The sequence below is a fragment of the Lipophrys pholis genome (genome assembly GCF_963383615.2).
Source record: "Lipophrys pholis genome assembly, chromosome: 3".
Lineage (NCBI taxonomy): Eukaryota > Metazoa > Chordata > Actinopteri > Blenniiformes > Blenniidae > Lipophrys > Lipophrys pholis.
Window position 1 is genome coordinate 22,082,511 of NC_137627.1, and position 18,356 is coordinate 22,100,866.

Below are 18,356 nucleotides of genomic sequence, written 5' to 3' on the forward strand. Positions count from 1 at the left end.
AGCACTACTTGTGAAGTTATCTGAGAGAGAGCTAAATTTTAAAGACACACTTGGGTCAAAAACAAAAATGGTGTCTTTGTATGCAGACACATTCCTCATGTGTCACTATTTATTAATGTCAAAGAGCAAACAGGCCTATTGCTTTGTCATGTGCAGCTTGGGAGTCACTGAGTTATGTAGTTACCAGTCAAATCTTTTGCAAGCTGATGCTATCAGTCTTAAATATTTTAGTATAGATATAGTAATTAATTAAGTTAAATCTTTGAGTTTGCCGCTCACCGCCGCGTATGGTTCTCACTGGGGTTGTCTTTCGTCAGGTGGAACACGGGTCGGCGGGGGGTATATCTTAGTCTGGATTTGCACAAATTCAGAACTATTTCCACGTCAATAAAGGCACATGTAATTACCGTAATGTTTTCAATAGACGCGACATTTTAGTTCTTTATTTTAAAAGCCCTTTTTAGCCCAGAGTTATGAGTTCATTTGAAAATGACTCTGGTGAGTAAATAAAAATAAAAATAAAACAATAAAATATGTTTCTCACCATAAAATATATTGAAAGCTTCAGGGAGCCGCTACGGAAGGGCTGAAGAGCCACATGTGTCTCCAGAACTGGAGGTTACTGACCCCTGAAATCTCAGAGTAGCACCACAATGAATGAATGAATGAATGAATGAATGAATGAATGAATGAATGAATGAATGAATGAATGATGTTGTAGATAACACAGTGTGAGAGACATACATCTCCTCTGCTTCCTTTTATGAATGCCACAGTGGCTCATGTTCATTCTCGTGGTTTTTTGGACATGGAAATGTGAAGATCTGCAGAAGAAGATTTAACCTTCCTACATCTGTTGGTTAAATTTACATCACATTTCTCCTCGCCCTCGATCAGAGGAGTTGAAGCAATCCACCAAAGGCAAAGAGAAATGCCAGCAGCTCTTATCTTCCTCTGAGGAAACTTTGTGTAACTTCATAGTTACAGACGCGATGATTTACTATATTTTGTAGTAATGGATGGAGTATTAAAGAAGTGCATCTTCACTTTGCACCTAAACACTTCATTTTGAACTGTTAATTAACTTGTATGAATGTTTCTTCCCAGTCATCATCCGTTATTAGTTACATTTGCTTCCAGTTCCCATCATTATGGGAAAATATGTCTATTTTTCCTTTATATTCAAAAAAAAGATCCAACTGTTGTAGTTTGTGAAAAGTATTATTCTACATAGATGCTGTCCATCCTGCTCCTGCAGTTTTATTGTTAAATTGATCTAAAAATAAATAAATTCAATGTTATTTGAAGTAGCAGGGGATAAATTCATTGTTATTTCATATCCCAGGTATTTATTACATATATTGTTTTTTATTCCTTTCTTAATTCATGAACAAACATTGTATTATTCTTGTGCTGCAAAAAGGCAAAAAAAGATTTAAATTTAAAAAAAGAAATTCCACCTTTTTTCAACTAACTTTATTAGGAGAACAAATGATCTCATTAAGAATGAATATTTGGTTAAAATCACCTTTTCCATTCACTGCTGACATGGATGAGGTGTTGCAGAGCATCCAGAAAGGGAGTAGAGTTGGCAATCAGTGGGCATTCCAGGACTCAACACACTGGCTGATGTCAATGCTGGTGACCTGACATACCAGGGCTGAGACACAGAACCTGTCAACCCCATCTTGCAGACTTGAGGACCTCTTGATCTTGCAGATGTGTCAGGCAGGGTTTTATTCTATAGTTGACTCGGTTATTTACCTACAAAGTTGTCAGGATCATTTCCTAGTAAAAACCCCGGGGAGACAGAAGACTTAGGAAGTTTAAGACAATTGTATTACATTGTTCTTGCAAGAAGAGACAATGTCAGAGTACAACCTATGCAAGAAAACCAACCGATGTTGATGGTATCTGCAGAAATGCTGGCCGTTCTGTTTTGTGGTGTTGAGGGAGAATCGCTTGTAAAGCAGCTCCTCCTCCTTTCACAGGCATGTCTGCCAAATGATGACAGGAATCCTGTCGTCATTTTAACCTATCAATTCAAGTAACATAAATCATTAAGATGATGAAAATAACACACAACTGCATTCACAGCTGCATCAGGTTGTTAATAGTCATACCATCAAGAAGAACAACACTAATAAGACATTTTTGTATTATATTATGAACCATTAACCAACATGCAAAACGGTATCATTTGTTTTATAGAATGTATAAATATTATAGTGTAAGTACAAATTAACCCTACTGATTTTAAGTCCATTTGTAGCCTCACATTTGCAATTATTATTGTGTTTTAATGTGTATTTTTCTCTCCTGAAAAATGTTTCTTTTAAAGGAGACATATCATGCTTTTAAATCCTTCCTTTTTACATATAAATCATACAGTTGTGGTCTATACAACGCGAAACTGCAATGCTTGGGTCTGAATTCCTCATTATTAGAGCTCCACAGGCCCCTTTTCAACCCCTTTTCTGATGTGCTTCTGAGAGCAACTCGTTTTGGGGCGGTCTCTTCATACCCCGCCTCCTCTCCAGGTTGCAGAGGTGATACTCGGTTCAACGTCACCCTGTTCGGCCATCTTTGTAGTTTGATAGAACAGATACAATTATCTAGCGGCGCAGAAACTTTATATTCACACATTATTTACAAAATGTCAACAATGGAAGATTTGTCCATCCAGCCATACATGTTGGAGCCAGAGTCGGACCCGGCGGAGCGAGATGAAAATGACGATGATGCACCTACAGAACAACGTCTTCATATGGATGTAACGCAATGGTGTGTTTCTATATTTACACTAACTTCTCCATCCATGCCCACTACTACAATACTGCCTGTATTACAACGACTATTTAACACAGAAGTTACATTATAATCTAAAACGAGCACACAGCGCTAACATATGAAGACGGTGCAACTGCTAATGCTAACAAAACAATGACAGGGACGTCTTATCATCACACTTTTTAGCGTTATATACAGCTTACCGAAGTGCTCTGTTCGTCGTCTCCATAGATAGAAGGAACTGAAAGCTCAATCAGACGAAGTCTTTCGGCAAATCCTTCTTTATACTGGCGGAGGTTGCTGAAGCAGTCGTCCTTAAAGTGATTCGCGCACACAAAAATGACCTTACCCACAGATGTGGGTACATTTCTGTGAAAAATAAAACTCAACCAGGCACTTCGAAAAGGTTCTGATGCTGGGAGACGGTGTAACGAAGCTTGTGGGTTACTACATCCAACAACCGAACATTTCGACTTATCCTCTCGTAACTTCGGTTGGACTACAAAATCGCAGCGAGAAACAAAAATGGCGGATTGCTCGAAGTGTCGATGTCCTAATTTGGCAGTTCCGCTGAGAATACTGTGACGTCATTGTTCAAAAAACGTAATAGAGAATAGAAAAATCGAAACCGATCGCAAAATATGACCAAAACAGAATATAAAGATATCAACGGAGCACCTGAAGAGACTACTTTGAACTTTTCTGTACTTCTAAACACTCTAAATATACAACAACATGCATTTAAGGGCTAAAAAAGTGGATTTAGCATGATATGTCCCCTTTAATGTGATGAATGAGCTCTGAGGACCTTCTGCGAGTGTGCTGCTTCTGACAGTAGGGGGCGCTGTGAGGCTGCGGTTTGATCAATGAAAAGCTGTGATTTTAATCTTGTACTGTATATCATAAATTAATCTCGTCCAACGCGGCTCGCCTCAGCAGTAATGAAACAACTTCAGCTTGGAGTTGATCTTTGGACATTTCTCTCTGAAAACCCTCTAATAGATTTCACCAGTAGTCGTGCTGTTGGGGTTCATGTCCACAATTAATTTGTCGCAACCATCCAAAGACATTTTTAGACGTCTTTATCATTACATTTATACAAGGATACCACCAGGAGGGCAGCCAGACGAGTTCCCCGCAAATCAAGCTTGAAAAAGGAAGTCCAATGAGCATGCACTGGGGGTCCTTGAGCAAGACCCTCAAGCCCCCCAGCTCTCCAGGACCCACTTGTAAAAGAGATGACTAATCTCAATGTGGTTCTAAATAAAGGTACATAATAATAATAATAATAATAATAATAATAATAATAATAATAATAATAATAATAATAATAATAATAATAATAATAACAATAATAATAATACAAAAAAATGATAACGGCCGTATTTTATGTCCCGAATTTTGTTAAAGAAACTAATGGATTTTCAATTTCAAAACGAAAAACGGGAGACGAGTCATCTCGAAAGTCGGATGGTGCTTCCAGTGCTTCCAGTGCTTTCATTTTTTTTAGTCGCTGCTTTTCTGCGCCTCCAGGGCGTTTTTTCATTGGTTGTGTATCCATGTTGTCTGTCTCCCCACCTGACCTTGGTTAACTTGCGGTGTGATTGAACGTGACTCTGTTAGCCCCGCCCATCCAGCAACTGGGTGATTGACAAGCCCCTGACTGACAGATAACCAATGGGCTGTGCTGTAACACTACATGGGCTGTGCTGTAACACATATTTGGCTAATTATGTCAGGTGGGACCTACTGACCAGCCCGACACAGACCCCTGCTCACCCCCTCCCCTCCCAATATACTCACCCGGGTCACCCCCTCCCCTCCCCGGCGCTTTAAAGGTTAGCTGGAAGGTTGCACGGGGCACATACCCGAGCATTATTCACTAGTGATTTTGCATTGTGTATGTGCCTGTTGAGGCTTCAATAAATATCCTTGACAGAAGAACTCTGTTTCATGATTTTATTCAAAGAGCAGTGATAAAGGAAATCCACAACACTGCATTTCATGTGTCTTGTCTTGTCTTACTTCATGTTTCCTCCTGTTCACTCCTGAAAACACAAATAGAAAGACAAAATGACACATCAGTTGGGGGGGGGGGGGGGGGGGGGGGTGACCAAATTTCTTTGAGAACAAAGGAACATGTGGCCACCACGGGAAAAATTCGCCATTTGGTCACGTGACACCTACCCCTTTGACCCGTCCTTGGAAGCTGCAGCCCAGCACCTCACACCGTGGAATCCACAAACTCCGCCTCACCCACGGTCTCGAAAACCTGAGACCAGCCCAAGGAGATTGGTTAAGGCGCAGCCTGGTACCACAGGGTACCCGAACACGACGCAAAGGTATAAATTCCGGCACAGCACCACCCGGTGCTAAACAACACGGCACAACGACCAAGTGAGAGAGCTTTGTCTGGGCAGTGTTGGTTAGATTAGCCTGAAGCTGATACATGCAATGTGTTTATTTTCTGGGTTCTTGATAACGCTGCATATGTTGTGTACGACTTTCACGCGCACCAATGCGAGTATGAAACTCCCATTTCTCCACCTCAGACACCAGAGACCCGGGTGAGCTGAGCCACCGCTACTCTGATCCCTGTGTGGAGGAACCGGGTTTCAGAACCGAACCTCGCCAGAACTCTCTCTTCTTCTCTTTTATCTCCCTTAACTAACCCCGACTTCACGCGCACGCCACGCACGCGTTTGCCGCTGCTCGTGTTATCTGATCAAGATTAGGTAAAGACACACACAATCACAGCCAAACTGCTATTTCGTCCTCGGCTGAACACATCCGCACTGTCACCAGAGTTCTGGCTGCATGTTCCGACATCCAGTTAGAACTCCGGCGCTCAGAACCGGACTGACAGAGCCGTCTGATCGTTACTGTAACAGCCTGCCTCGGTGAGACCATGCCGCTCCAAGACAGCATATCCGTGACGGGCGTCCTGTTTATCTGGTCGCTAAGCAACCGCCATGCCCCTAGAAAGAGCGAGCCAAACGCCTCTAGTGGCTGCGTGGGTCATCGCAATCCCTTCTTTACGTCGGCACACCCCTAGTGGTCGTCACGGTCACCACACTGAACCTGACGTCTGCCTCCCTTGGGGCTTTTCTACCAGAAAGAACCAGGTGCTAGTTCGGAGCCAGGGCCAGACTTGGCACCAGTTCTTTGTCTTTCCACTGCCAAAGCCCCGGCCAAATAGGGGCTAAGCTGGTGCTACGCTGGCCCCACTTCGTTGCTGGGCCAAAGAGGAGCCAGAGTGGAGCCGGACGTGTCATCAACTGGGGGCGGAGTTATCTCTACCTAAAAGGCGGAAGCGGGCGCTACCCGCTTTCTGAAATCTACAGCGAACACGAAGCCCCAGAGTGGTTATAGAGAAAAAAATAAAAATAACGCGTGGGAACGATATAATAAGTCGCTCCCTGAAGTTAATAATACGAGGGAACGGGATTATTTAATCCGCGTTCGCGGAGCTGCGGCTCTCAAGAGCGTTGCCGCGCTTCTCCGCTGTCAGTCAGCTACGTTGGCTATAATTTAGAAGCAGTTTTCCATTGTCATTTATTTTTCACACTTTTCATGGTAACATTATTATAACTAACGTCACGTCCAGGCTTTGTTTCGTTCTGACCGCAGGCTGAGGAGCTGCAGCCGCTGCGCAATGCAGTGTGAGGCTGCTCCGCTCCGCTCCGAGACGCTCTAATTTTATTTTCTAACCCACAGAACTTCTTTATAATAAATACTTTTGGTTCGTCAGCAACTAAAAAACAAACTACATGCCACTGTAAATGAAAGCTTGGATTTTATGGGCATAAAATGAGCCTTTTAACGGCGCTTCACTTGAAAGAACTTTAATCAGTGTGTTTACGTAGGTTGCCATTGGAAACAGTTTTTAGAGCTTCATTCTATCATTGTACACCTCCAATCTTCTCCGATGTTGAAGCATTAGATTCAGACACACCCAGAAATAAAGTGAAACGAGCAGAAATTCACTATGCAATGCCCAAATGTTGAAAAATAAGCCCCAACCTCATACACGCGTTATTTATTTTCCCTCAATTTTTTTTTCCACTCCGGAGCTCCGGACTAAAGCAAGACGGACAAAAAAAAACAGCAATAGAGATACAAATTTACGGAATGTTTTCTTCTCTTTGGTCTGCATCTGAGGTTCAGGCCAAACTAGATGGAGCAACTAAACCGATGAATACAGTCCGTCTCCTTGTACCTGGATGAGCGCTGTCAGCGCCAAATTGGTGAAATCAGTGACGTATCACGTTTTGGAGTGACGCAATGACATAGTTCTCCCACTTGGCTCCGTTAATGGTGGAAAAAGAACTGGTTCTTTGGTGGTGCTCATTTAAGAACTGGCTCTGGCACCGGCCCTGAACTCGCTCCTGGTTCTTTTTGATGGAAAAGCCCTACCTCTGGTATGCTAGAGATCAGTTCACCCATAGACATAAACACTAGACGCCGCGCAACCTGTGTCCGCCCACCGCTCCGATACGTCAGAGCGGCCGCCATCTTGTGAGTGGCTAGTCTGACCCGTCAGCCTAAATAAGTCTATGTGACAGGAATTTGTTTTCTGAATAAAACCACGCAAATATACATTTACATGACTGTGAAGAATCATTGCTTTCATTTTTAATTTATTAAATAAAAAAATATTTCATTTATTTATTTATTCAATGTAGAATACTTATAGAAAGTATTCAGGAAAGGAAATGGAAGAAGTTTGCAAATGGGACATTGGGACTGCTGTACTCTCCTTTTAGAGCAGCAACATGATGGAACCCATGACAAAAATATGCAAAAGCGTTTATTTACACACAATGTGACATTTATGTACAGTGAACATGTACATTAGGGCACAAGTTATAACTTTTGTGTAACAAATTTAGATATTTTTTTTACATATTTACACACAATAACATATTTACCTATTGTACTTTCATTTATTTTTACATAGTTACCTTTAATATTACATAGAAAATAATTGTTACATATTTCCATATTACATATTTATTTATAGTTACACATTTATCTATTATTACATATTATATGACATATTCTCTTTCAGCTCTTCATTTATTCGATTTTTCGCTCTCAGTTCCTCCAGAAGACCACACACTGTGCTCTTTGCCCTCCGTTCTCCATCTTTGGCATTCCTCTTCTCTCTTCTCAGACTCTCCACCTCGGCCATGGCTTCACTGAGTCTGGCTGTCAAAGCATCAGGACATGTGGGCAGTGCATAGGAGAGGTCCTACTGGGAAAAAAAGGATTTACAGGTTCAGAGTCCTGTGTTATCACATTAATTCACTGCTTGTGCAACGTGCAATCAATTGATCTGCTATCCTAATCAATATATATAATAATAATGTTTGTGTACATGTCAGCATGTCTAAAAGGAGTGAGGTGTGACATGTTGCTCACAGCGGAGGTTCTCCTGCTGGAAGAGGCGGGGAATAGTACACTGACTGGTTCTGAGCAACACATTTCTTTCGAAATGTAATATTCTACACACTGCAACTAAAAGAGCCTCCGTTAGATGAACCGAATAGACGTTGATATTGTTGTTGTTGTTTGAGGGCGAGCTTAAGCCAGGGAATAGAGAGCATTTCCCACAGCTCCAGCTCATCTATGTCCCAAGTTAATGTTATATGAGCTAAACACAACGACAACAACAAAAAATATGTTTTTTTTTCCTACCTGTAGAAGGTAATCCCACGCAGTCGATTGTCCTTAGTTTGTCTGTTTGTACAACCAAAAGCACAGTGATGCGGTATCTTTGCTGAAGTCCTGACAAATGCCACTCACAAGATGGCGTATGTTCCTGACAGTCGGTGAGGATTCTAGTGTATATGTTTATGAGTACACCCACTCACAGTGACCTGCCAACGTCTGCCTTCACTTGGCGGACATTCGAAGTCATTACACCCATTCCCTCTCATCACTCATCACTCATCACTCATCACATCACATCACATCACATCACATCACATCACATCACATCACATCACATCACATCACATCACATCACATCACACACACAGACACACATACACTCTGTGCTCGGATCTCATGACTTCCCTTTTATTTAAGATTGTTATATTTTACATTGAAATATTAACTAACTTAAATAAAACTTTTCCATACGAGACTGATATTTTGGTAATTTGCTAATTCGAGATTATCTGGTGGTACCCCCTTTTATTATTAATAAATTAATTAATAAATTAATAAATAACGAACTTTTTAAAATAATTTTTTTTTTCATTAATACATAATTTTCGATAATTTATTAATTTTAAGTAATTACTCAATTACTCCATTGTTAATGAGTAAATTACAGTTTGCTTCCATTAATATTTTAAATTTTTCATAAATTACTTTCAGTAATTTATTATTTACTTTCAGTAATTTATTATTTACAGTAATTTAATGCTGATAACCAACCAGAAATCCCAACACATTCAAACTCAGCGAAAACAAAACAAACTGAAGCTTTTATCTTTGGTCATTATTGTGCTCGCTCCCATTTCTCCAGGATACTGATTCATGCCACCTCCTGCCCCCCGGCACAGACACAGAAAGCATCAGCCCTCCAAAGTCCACAGAAATTCACTATCATTTCCTCTGGACTTGTAGCAAAGCACCAAGCAGCATGTGGAGGAATTCAACATTCACCGAGATCACGTTGATAATTTCGATGGAAACGTCTCCCTCGATCTGCAACGCACGGACTCTATCCACAGGCAGACGAAATGGGAAGGTGTAGAAGTCTTTCTTATTGACTGTAATCTGCAAAGAAACAACTTCATTAAATTATATATGACAACAACATCATTTCATACAATGTTAACGCAGGTTAAGGGAAAAATAAGAAATCTGTTTTAGACATGAATGATTGGGTTAAAATCTAATTAAGTTCTTTGATTAAAGTTCAAGGTTAAGTTACTTTTTGAGTAGTAACTAATAATGTTGAAAGAACTAAGTATTAACTGTAGTTAAAAAGTAGAGAGGGAGTGATATCTAAAAGCCAGCATTCAATTCAATTCAATTCAATTCAATTCAATTCAATTCAATTTAAAATATTCACATTTACATCCCATTTTTAAGACAAATTGTTACACCCCGAGGAGGGACGGAACATACCTTGAAGGACACAGGAAAACGGTTGGATTTTTACAATTTTTATTTAATTTTCCTTTAATTTGCTCGTTGGTTTTTAATTCAAAAAAAAAGTGTTGAGCCTGAAAAGCAAGCGGGGTATGTAAAAACCAGAACCCGACAAAACCCCATAACCACCCCGTGTCCCAATCCAACAGAATATCAAAAGAACAAGTACCTGGTGGGCCGGCAAAACAAAACAAACAGGTGCGGTGCCGGGCCAACCCTGTACAGGGCGGTACCAACACCCAATCGAAGAAACGAAAACCCCAACCTACTTCTGAAGGACAAACAAAAACGAAAACAGGACCACCGGTCCCACCAGGGGAAAAGGATCTGAGCTAACCCCACACACAACGAAGGCGGAAGAGCCGAAGAGGGCAGCCGCCTGGCTGCGTGTCTGAACGGGAAAGGTCGAAGGAGGGCAGCAGCCTGGCTGCGTGTCTGAACGGGAGAGGTCGAAGGAGGGCAGCCGCCTGGCTGCGTGTCTGAACGGGAGTGATCGAGAGAGAGAAAACCCCCTGGCTGCGTGTCTGAACGGGAGTGATCGAGAGAGAGAAAACCCCCTGGCTGCGTGTCTGAACGGGAGTGATCGAGAGAGAGAAAACCCCCTGGCTGCGTGTTCGAACGGGAGAGGTCGAAGGAGGGAAGCTGCCTGGCTGCGTGTTCGGTCGAGAGAGGCAAGACGCCTACGCTTCAGCCACCGCCTAGTTATAGGCGGAGAGGCGGGCTTCAAAAAAACCCTGCAAAATAATAAATATCAGCAAATACTGAAATAATCCCTCAAGAAAACCAACAAGGGGATATAGAGATAAATTTACTTCTCGCCAAAAATATTACTTTATATATATAACAAACTAAATACATTGACCTCTCAACGGAAGTAGAATAACAACAAATACGAAAAACCTTCCCCAATACCTAACACCCTCACCCAGTGTCACTGAATAAGTATGAATAGTGGCCGTAACAAACAAAAAAAACCGGTCACATTCAATTTATTCAGAGCCCTCATATAACATCTTACAGACATGAAAGGGCGTCGGCGAGGACATTGTCACGCCCGCGAATGTGCGCGATCACAAGATTAAATTGTTGTAAGCCAATGACCAATTCATCAGCCTGCGGTTCTTATTACGCATCCTACCAAGAAAAAACAGAGGATTGTGGTCCGTGTAAATGACCACAGGTACACTCGAACCACCGACGTAAACCTCGAAATGTTCCAAGGCCATGATCAAAGCCAGTGCTTCTTTCTCAATGGTGGAATACCACCGCTGGTGCCGATCCATCTTCTTTGAAAAGAACGAAACAGGATGTTCGACACCATGACAATCATCCTGCAGGAGCACGGCATCCACACCCGAGTCACATGCGTCCACAGCAACCTTAAAGGGCCCATCAAAACAAGGTGCAGCAAGCACAGGGGCGGTAACAAGCAGCATCTTGGTCTGGTCAAAGGCAGATTGAAAGGCCTGAGTCCAACAGAGAAGGTCAGCTAAAGGAGCCGCCACCGCTGAAAAGTTCTTACAGAACCCACGGTAATAAGCGATCATAGCCAAGTAACGGCGGAGCTCCTTACGGTTAGTAGGCGGCGGAATTGCGAAAATCGCCTCAACCTTCGCCTGAACCGGTCGCATCTGACCTCCCCCCACCTGTTTCCCCAAGTAAGTGACAGTCGCCTTGCCAAACTCACACTTCGAGAGGTTCACAGTCAGGTTGGCCTCCTGCAGCCACTGGAAGACTCCGCCCAAATGCTCCAAATGCTCCACCCAAGATGACGACCAAATCACGACATCATCCAGGTAGGCTTCACAGAAAGGCAAACCAGACAACACCACATTCATAAGCCTTCGAAAAGTAGCTGGCGCGTTGCACATGCCAAAAGCCATCACATTGTACTGAAGGAAGTCATCGGGTGTGACAAACGCAGATATTTCTTTGGCGCGCTCTGTCAAACACACCTGCCAGTAGCCCTTTAACAAGTCAAGCTTACTGACGTACTCTGCTGCGCCCACATGATCTACGCAATCATCCATCCGAGGAAGCGGATAACAATCTGGTTTAGTTACCCCATTTACCTTCCTAAAGTCTGTACAAAACCGGTCATCTCCGTTGGCTTTCAATGTTAACAGACATGGCGAACTCCATGCACTGCTACTATTCTCCGCTATGCCATGTAGCACCATGTAATCAACTTGTTTTTTCAACCGAGAGCGTTTTTCCGGATTGACACGGTAGGGATGCTGCTTTATGGGTTGAGCGTCCCCCACGTCAATATCGTGGTAGAGCACGTGCATCTGGGAGGGAACATCCCCAGGTGCGGTGCCGGGCGTGTCTGAACGGGAGAGGTCGAAGGAGGGAAAAAAAACCCTGGCTGCGTGTTCGAACGGGAGAGGCAAGACGCCTACGCTTCAGGAGAGGCGGGCTTCAAAAAAATCTACCAAAATAATAAATATCAACAAATACTGAAATAATCCCTCAAGAAAACCAACAAGGGGATATAGAGATAAATTTACTTCCTGCCAAAAATATTACTTTATATACATAACAAACTAAATACATTGACCTCTTAACGGAAGTAGAATAACAACAAATACGAATAAACCTTCCCCAATACCTAAAACAAATAATATAGTATATGAAAAATGCCCTCAGGTAATTTGAGTTTTGAAGAAATGAAGCTCTAAAGCAGGAGTTTTGTCTCTAATTGGGTAGATTAATGAAGATCGAAAAGTTTGAACATGAATTAAAATTGTGATTGTAATCAGTGTTGGAATGAATTATGAATTTCTGAATTATAGCAAAGACTGAGGTTGAATTATTTAAGTTGTACTAAACTGCTGTACTTATAAACTGTTTTGACAGACAGGACTTGACATTTCCTTCCATTTGAACACACAGACTCCAGTTCTCATCCTACAAATGCATGTTTCTTACTAATAGGGCTCGATTAGTCGGGGAATAATCAGGTTTTTCAACATCATCAGATTAATCGCTAAGAAACATCGTTACAACAATGGAACTGTAATTAACATGAAAGTTAAAAACAAATCAGTAGAAATAAGTGTTACAGATGAAAATGTTTGTAAGATGAGTTTGTTCTGACCTTGTAGCCTGAAGGAGTGACAGAGATCACCATTTCAAAGGTCTCGCCTCTCATGAAAGGCAAGACGGTCTTCACAATCTCGGTGTCCCACTTGCCATTCCCGCGACTGTTGAACACCACCCTGTCCCCTCCGTCATGGCGAGGATTGAAGTGCAGGGCGATGTCGCTGGAGTCAGAATTTCCACAGAGCAGGTTGATTTTAAACCTGCCAGGTTTGGACAAAAGACGTGGATCACTGAGTCCTGCTGGAACTGATAAGTGACTTCAGTGCTGAAGAAAAGCAAACAGTGCAGGTGCGGCAAAGTGCAGGAAGATAAAGGAAAGTCTCCCCGAACAAAGAAGCCTGAGATGTAGTGATACAGTCAGGTGTTGGAACTGTGTACTTTAACATTATGACCACTTAAAGTCAAGTCAATACTACTCCTGTTAGAGGGGAATTTGACATCATTTGATCTTCACTGTTGAGGCACGACATTGAGAAAACAAATACAAATGTGAGGATTGTGAACGAGTTTGACATCGACGGGATCAGAAAATCTCTAAAACTGCAGCTCTTGGGGGATGTCACTGGTCAATATCTATCAAACGAGGTTAGAAGTACCAGCTCATCCTCATGGAAATACACCGTGAAGCTTCAAACACATTAAGTTCTGAACTACTGAGATGTTGGAGCACTTTTTCTTTCCAAACTAACCTGGTCATGTTTTCAGGAGTGGAGCCTTGGAAGGAGATGGACGAGCCCTGATTCAGACCCCCATCGATCGGCCCCAGGTAGGGGATAGTCTGGAATAAACAACAATAAACATCAGTCGTGTAGGTTAGACACATCAGGAAATCTTAGTCATGTAGATTACTGATCGATGGCACGCCGCTCAAAATGTAAAAAGTTTTGCAGCTTCAAAAATGCAGCATTTTGTTTCTTGTCTGCTTTAAGTTTCTGTTATGATAAAGATTCACTAGATTCATAATGGAGATCCTCATGCCATCATTTCTAATTGTGTCAGTATTGCTAATGTTGGAAATGTTACTGTATACTGTGCTGAAGTACTGTGGCCTGCTGATTTTTCAATACTCTTATAATGTGGATTTTATCCTATATTCATATGGTTATATTATAGTACAAATTAATTGTGCATAATAGTTCAAATGTAAGTAGTGACTTGGTTTTGGATGGAATTTAATATTGTTTGCATCATCAGTTGATCTTTACATCTGTGAAGATTCGATAAACGCTCTAAGTACTTTCACTGAATGGAACTGAGGTCAGCTGCAATCTCTCATTCAGATCCATTAGCTTTAACCTCCTTTACTTCACAGAAAAATACATTAACACAGTATTTTCATTTCAAAATGTCTTTGTTTGGTTTCTATATGATGTAAATTGAAATCTATTCTAATGATTTAAAACATCTTTTATCAGCAGGAAGAAAGAATAAATTCAATAAATGAATTAAACTGGCAGCAATTGATGACAAGTGGTATTAATTTGATGCTGTGCTAAAACACTTTACCAATGATGCTGGACGGAGGAAGAAATATAAATCATTTTACATAGTTAGCAGTGCAGATGGACTCATTTTGAATACTTACAGGGTTGTAGACTGTCATGGCAGCAGTTGGTGAAATGGACCCAGAGACAGAAAGAGAAGCAGGATGGCTGAACTCCGGCTTCATGTCTCATTTTATACTGGTGGTGTGGGCGGAGCAGGGTGTGTGTGTGTGTGTGTGTGTGTGTGTGTGTGTGTGTGTGTGTGTGTGTGTGTGTGTGTGTGTGTGTGTGTGTGTGTGTGTGTGTGTGTGTGTGTGTGTGTGTGTGTGTGTGTGTGTGTGTGTGTGTGTGTGTGTGTGTGTGTGTGCATGCAGTCCTTTCTGAAAACACCAGGTGGGGCTCAGGATTGAGATTTGAGGATTTAGATGATATCATCTTGGCAAGTCAGTCCATTAACTTCAACTCCTCACCATGTGAAGACAAGTTTCTTATGTCTTGAGAGAAAGAAAGAGAGAGAGAGAGAGAGAGAGAGAGAGAGAGAGGGGGGGGGGGGGGGGGGGGGGGGACCAGCAATGTTCCCTGCTTCCCCCTGCAAGTCACACAACCATCGTTTTTCAAACTCTTTCAACATATCACACGAGAAATAAAATGAAAAAAGTAATGATAATAAAATAAAAAATCCCAATCTCACAAAGAGTAACAATTCTAAATATTCACTCTAAAAAACATTTGAAACTACAAATCTGATGTGTGTGATGGCTAACAAGCAGTGCCATCGCAATAGGTACTATAATGTTTACAGCAGCAGCGACTAAAAGCACATTGTGTAAATACACAGGTGATAAACCAGGAAATTTATGTAGATTTTACACAAAAAAGGCCATGTAGTGTATTCATATCAAATTAAAAAAGGGCCTTGGCTTCACTGAAAAAAAAAAGTAGTCTGTCACACCTAATATTTTAGCATTGACACAAGGCAAATAATTCATTTAGTTTGACTTGAAATATTCAATTTCATGTAAACCAATTTTCTGAAGGTGAAGCAAACCAATTGTTTCAAGTTTTTCCAAAATAGAAAAGATAAATTAGCCTTATTACTTAATATAAATAATCCACTTCATTAAATCTGATTATTTTCACTTGATGAAAACATCTTTGTATAAGGGCCAAAAATACTTTTTCATAATTTGATGTATATAACAGTTTTAATCCATGTCGATTTATACTCGGAACAAATTGGTTTTTAAAACATCATTTATTGTTCAACAAATATTTTTCTGAGCCAAATGTCCAACACTACATTTTTCAAACTGTACAAAGATGGACAATCCTTCTCAACCATAACACAGGGTGTTTTTTTTTTTTTAAATCCTGAGAGCAACCAAGAAACAATCGCATTTTCAAGTCAACATACTGCATGTATATGAGTGCATTTTGTTTTACCTGAACAGAACCAAACTAAATACTCAACAACTAAAATAAATTAGAAATGGTAACAGAAAATTTCCCTAAAATAAAAATGGGTATCAGATGACTTGTGTAAATTTTCTCAATTACATAACCTGTAAATGTTTCTGTTTATCTGTCCTCAGTGTAGCTGTGCTTGAACCACACCCTCAACATGCCCATACACCGTGTTTCTCACAAACTACTTGAACCACACCTTCAACATTCCAATCATAGATATAAAACAAGACATTGAGAAATCAAACAAGCAGTTAAAAGATAAAAGGATATTAAAACAGTTGAGCAGACCTCAGGTGTTCAACAAGTTTGTTCCACAAGTGAGAAGCAGATGAACTCAAAGCTGCTTCCTTTTGTTTGGTTCTGGTTCTGGAACACACAGTAGACCTGTCCCAGACCACCCGAGGGGTCTGGATGCTTCATGGTCCAAGACCATTCAACACTTTGTCGAGCAGCAGGAAGATTTTAAAATCCATCCTTAGACTCACAGGAAGCCAGTGTGGTGTTTGGAGGACCGGTGTGATCTGGTCCAGTTTCTTGGTATTTGTAAGAACTCTGGCAGCAGCATTCTGGATCAGCTCAAGCAGGTTGATGCTGATGTAATACTCTATTTAAATAATGTTGAAATTGAAAGGGTTTATGAGTAATAATAGATGACAAGCTTGGTTGGAAACCTCACATAGAACACGTAAAATGAAAATTGTCCAAGTCTATTTCTGTTCTTTACAAAACTAAAGACTTACTGAATAATAAATGTCTACATTTATTGTATTGTTCACTTGTGCTGCCTTACATGACATATTGTGTGGAAATATGGGGAAATACATATAAAACTAACTTGGATCCAATAATCAAATTGCACAAAAGAGCGATTAGTCAGCACATTTCAAAATAATTGCAATATCTGAAACATGGATTAATGATGATAAAGGAATTGACTTTGAATTAGATGGTTATGAATTTCATTATATAAAGAGAGAGAACAAAGGTGGAGGGGGTGTAGCTATATACAGGTACATCTCAAAAAATTTGAATATCATGAAAATGTTCAATATTTTTTTGTCACTCATTTCAGAACGTCAAACCCAAATATGATATAGGCTGATGACACACAGAGTGAAATATTTCAAGCCTTTATTTCTTGAAATGTTGATGATTATGGCGTACAGATAGTGATGACAGAAGAAATGAAGAAGCATCTCAGTAATCAATAAAAAAACATCCTGAACCACAAATCACTCCACATATACCTTTGACTGGTGTTACTATATCTAAATTACTGTGCTGAGGTTTGGGGAAACACTTGTAAATCTTCACTACAGTTGCTCACAATTTTACAATAAAGAGCGATAAGAACTGTATCAAGATCACACAAAGTCACTCTTCTTTGAATCAAAAATACTAAAGTTCACTGACCTGGTACAATTTCAAACTGCACAAATGATTTGTAAAGCAAACAACATAAACAATCAACTTCCTACCAATATTCAAAACTGAGGGTTATAACTGGAGAGGGAATTTAAAGCTAAAACACTGGAGGTTTCACACAACTCTAAAATTTTGTCTTTCACAAGATGTGGAGTGAGGCTGTGGAATGGATTGGAGTCTGAGCACAGGCAGTGTCCAAGCACAACCCAGTTCAATTTCCTGAAGGTTTTCTCTCATTGAAATGAGTGAAAACAGTCTTCAAGCTTTCAAAACCCTGTCACTATGATGGAGCTACAGATCGAAGCCATGTTATTTTGTTGTGTGCTATTTAATCTGCTACTAATCAATCCTCACTATGGTGGTCTGAAAGTGCAAAAGACTACAATCTGCAGAAAACACTACCAAATCCACAAAACACTGCCAAAAAGAGAAAGCACTATCAGAAAACACAATGGAAACGTCAGGTACCTGCTGACAGCAGGGTTGTCACTGATAGGATGCGCTGTCGATGACTCATTATTATTGTACCCATGAGAAACCTTACCATCATTCAGTGTAGTTTAACGCATGTTAAATCAAACCCAAAGCAATCTCTGACCCAGCCAATGGCACGTCTCCATTGCACTTCATTTTATTGACCACTAGATGTCCTCCTCGAGCACTGTGTGCCATTGAAGCCTCAAATAATGAACCATGCTTAAAATGAACCATCAAAGCTTCAATAAAGCCTCGACCAGCCGTCAGTACCTGCAGGCCACAATGACGACAAAATGTCTTGTCTCCTAACTATGGAAGACGGTCTCTTTTCCCGGGAATGTGGACCATACTTCAGTTGGCAGGAATGACTTCCTGTTACAGAGACAGACTGTGCTTCTGTCCTATCAGATGCGCGTCTCATTGGCTGTGCGTCCAATC

At 40.9% G+C, this 18,356-nt stretch overlaps 2 protein-coding genes across 2 annotated transcripts in view; one reads left to right on the forward strand and one right to left on the reverse strand.

The window, feature by feature from the left end:
• LOC308107305 (galectin-4-like) overlaps positions 1–18,356 on the forward strand; it is a 77,048-nt gene that overhangs the window by 45,353 nt on the left and 13,339 nt on the right. The window lies entirely within an intron of this gene.
• LOC308107313 (galectin-4-like) lies at positions 4,735–14,710 on the reverse strand. The gene is made up of 6 exons (XM_080459595.1): positions 14,651–14,710; positions 13,755–13,843; positions 13,061–13,265; positions 9,469–9,582; positions 4,978–5,062; positions 4,735–4,838 (listed from the first exon to the last, which is right to left on the reverse strand). Exons 1-5 carry the CDS (start codon positions 14,666–14,668, stop codon positions 5,015–5,017), a joined length of 474 nt encoding a protein of 157 aa, XP_080315721.1. The 5' UTR covers positions 14,669–14,710; the 3' UTR covers positions 4,735–4,838; positions 4,978–5,014.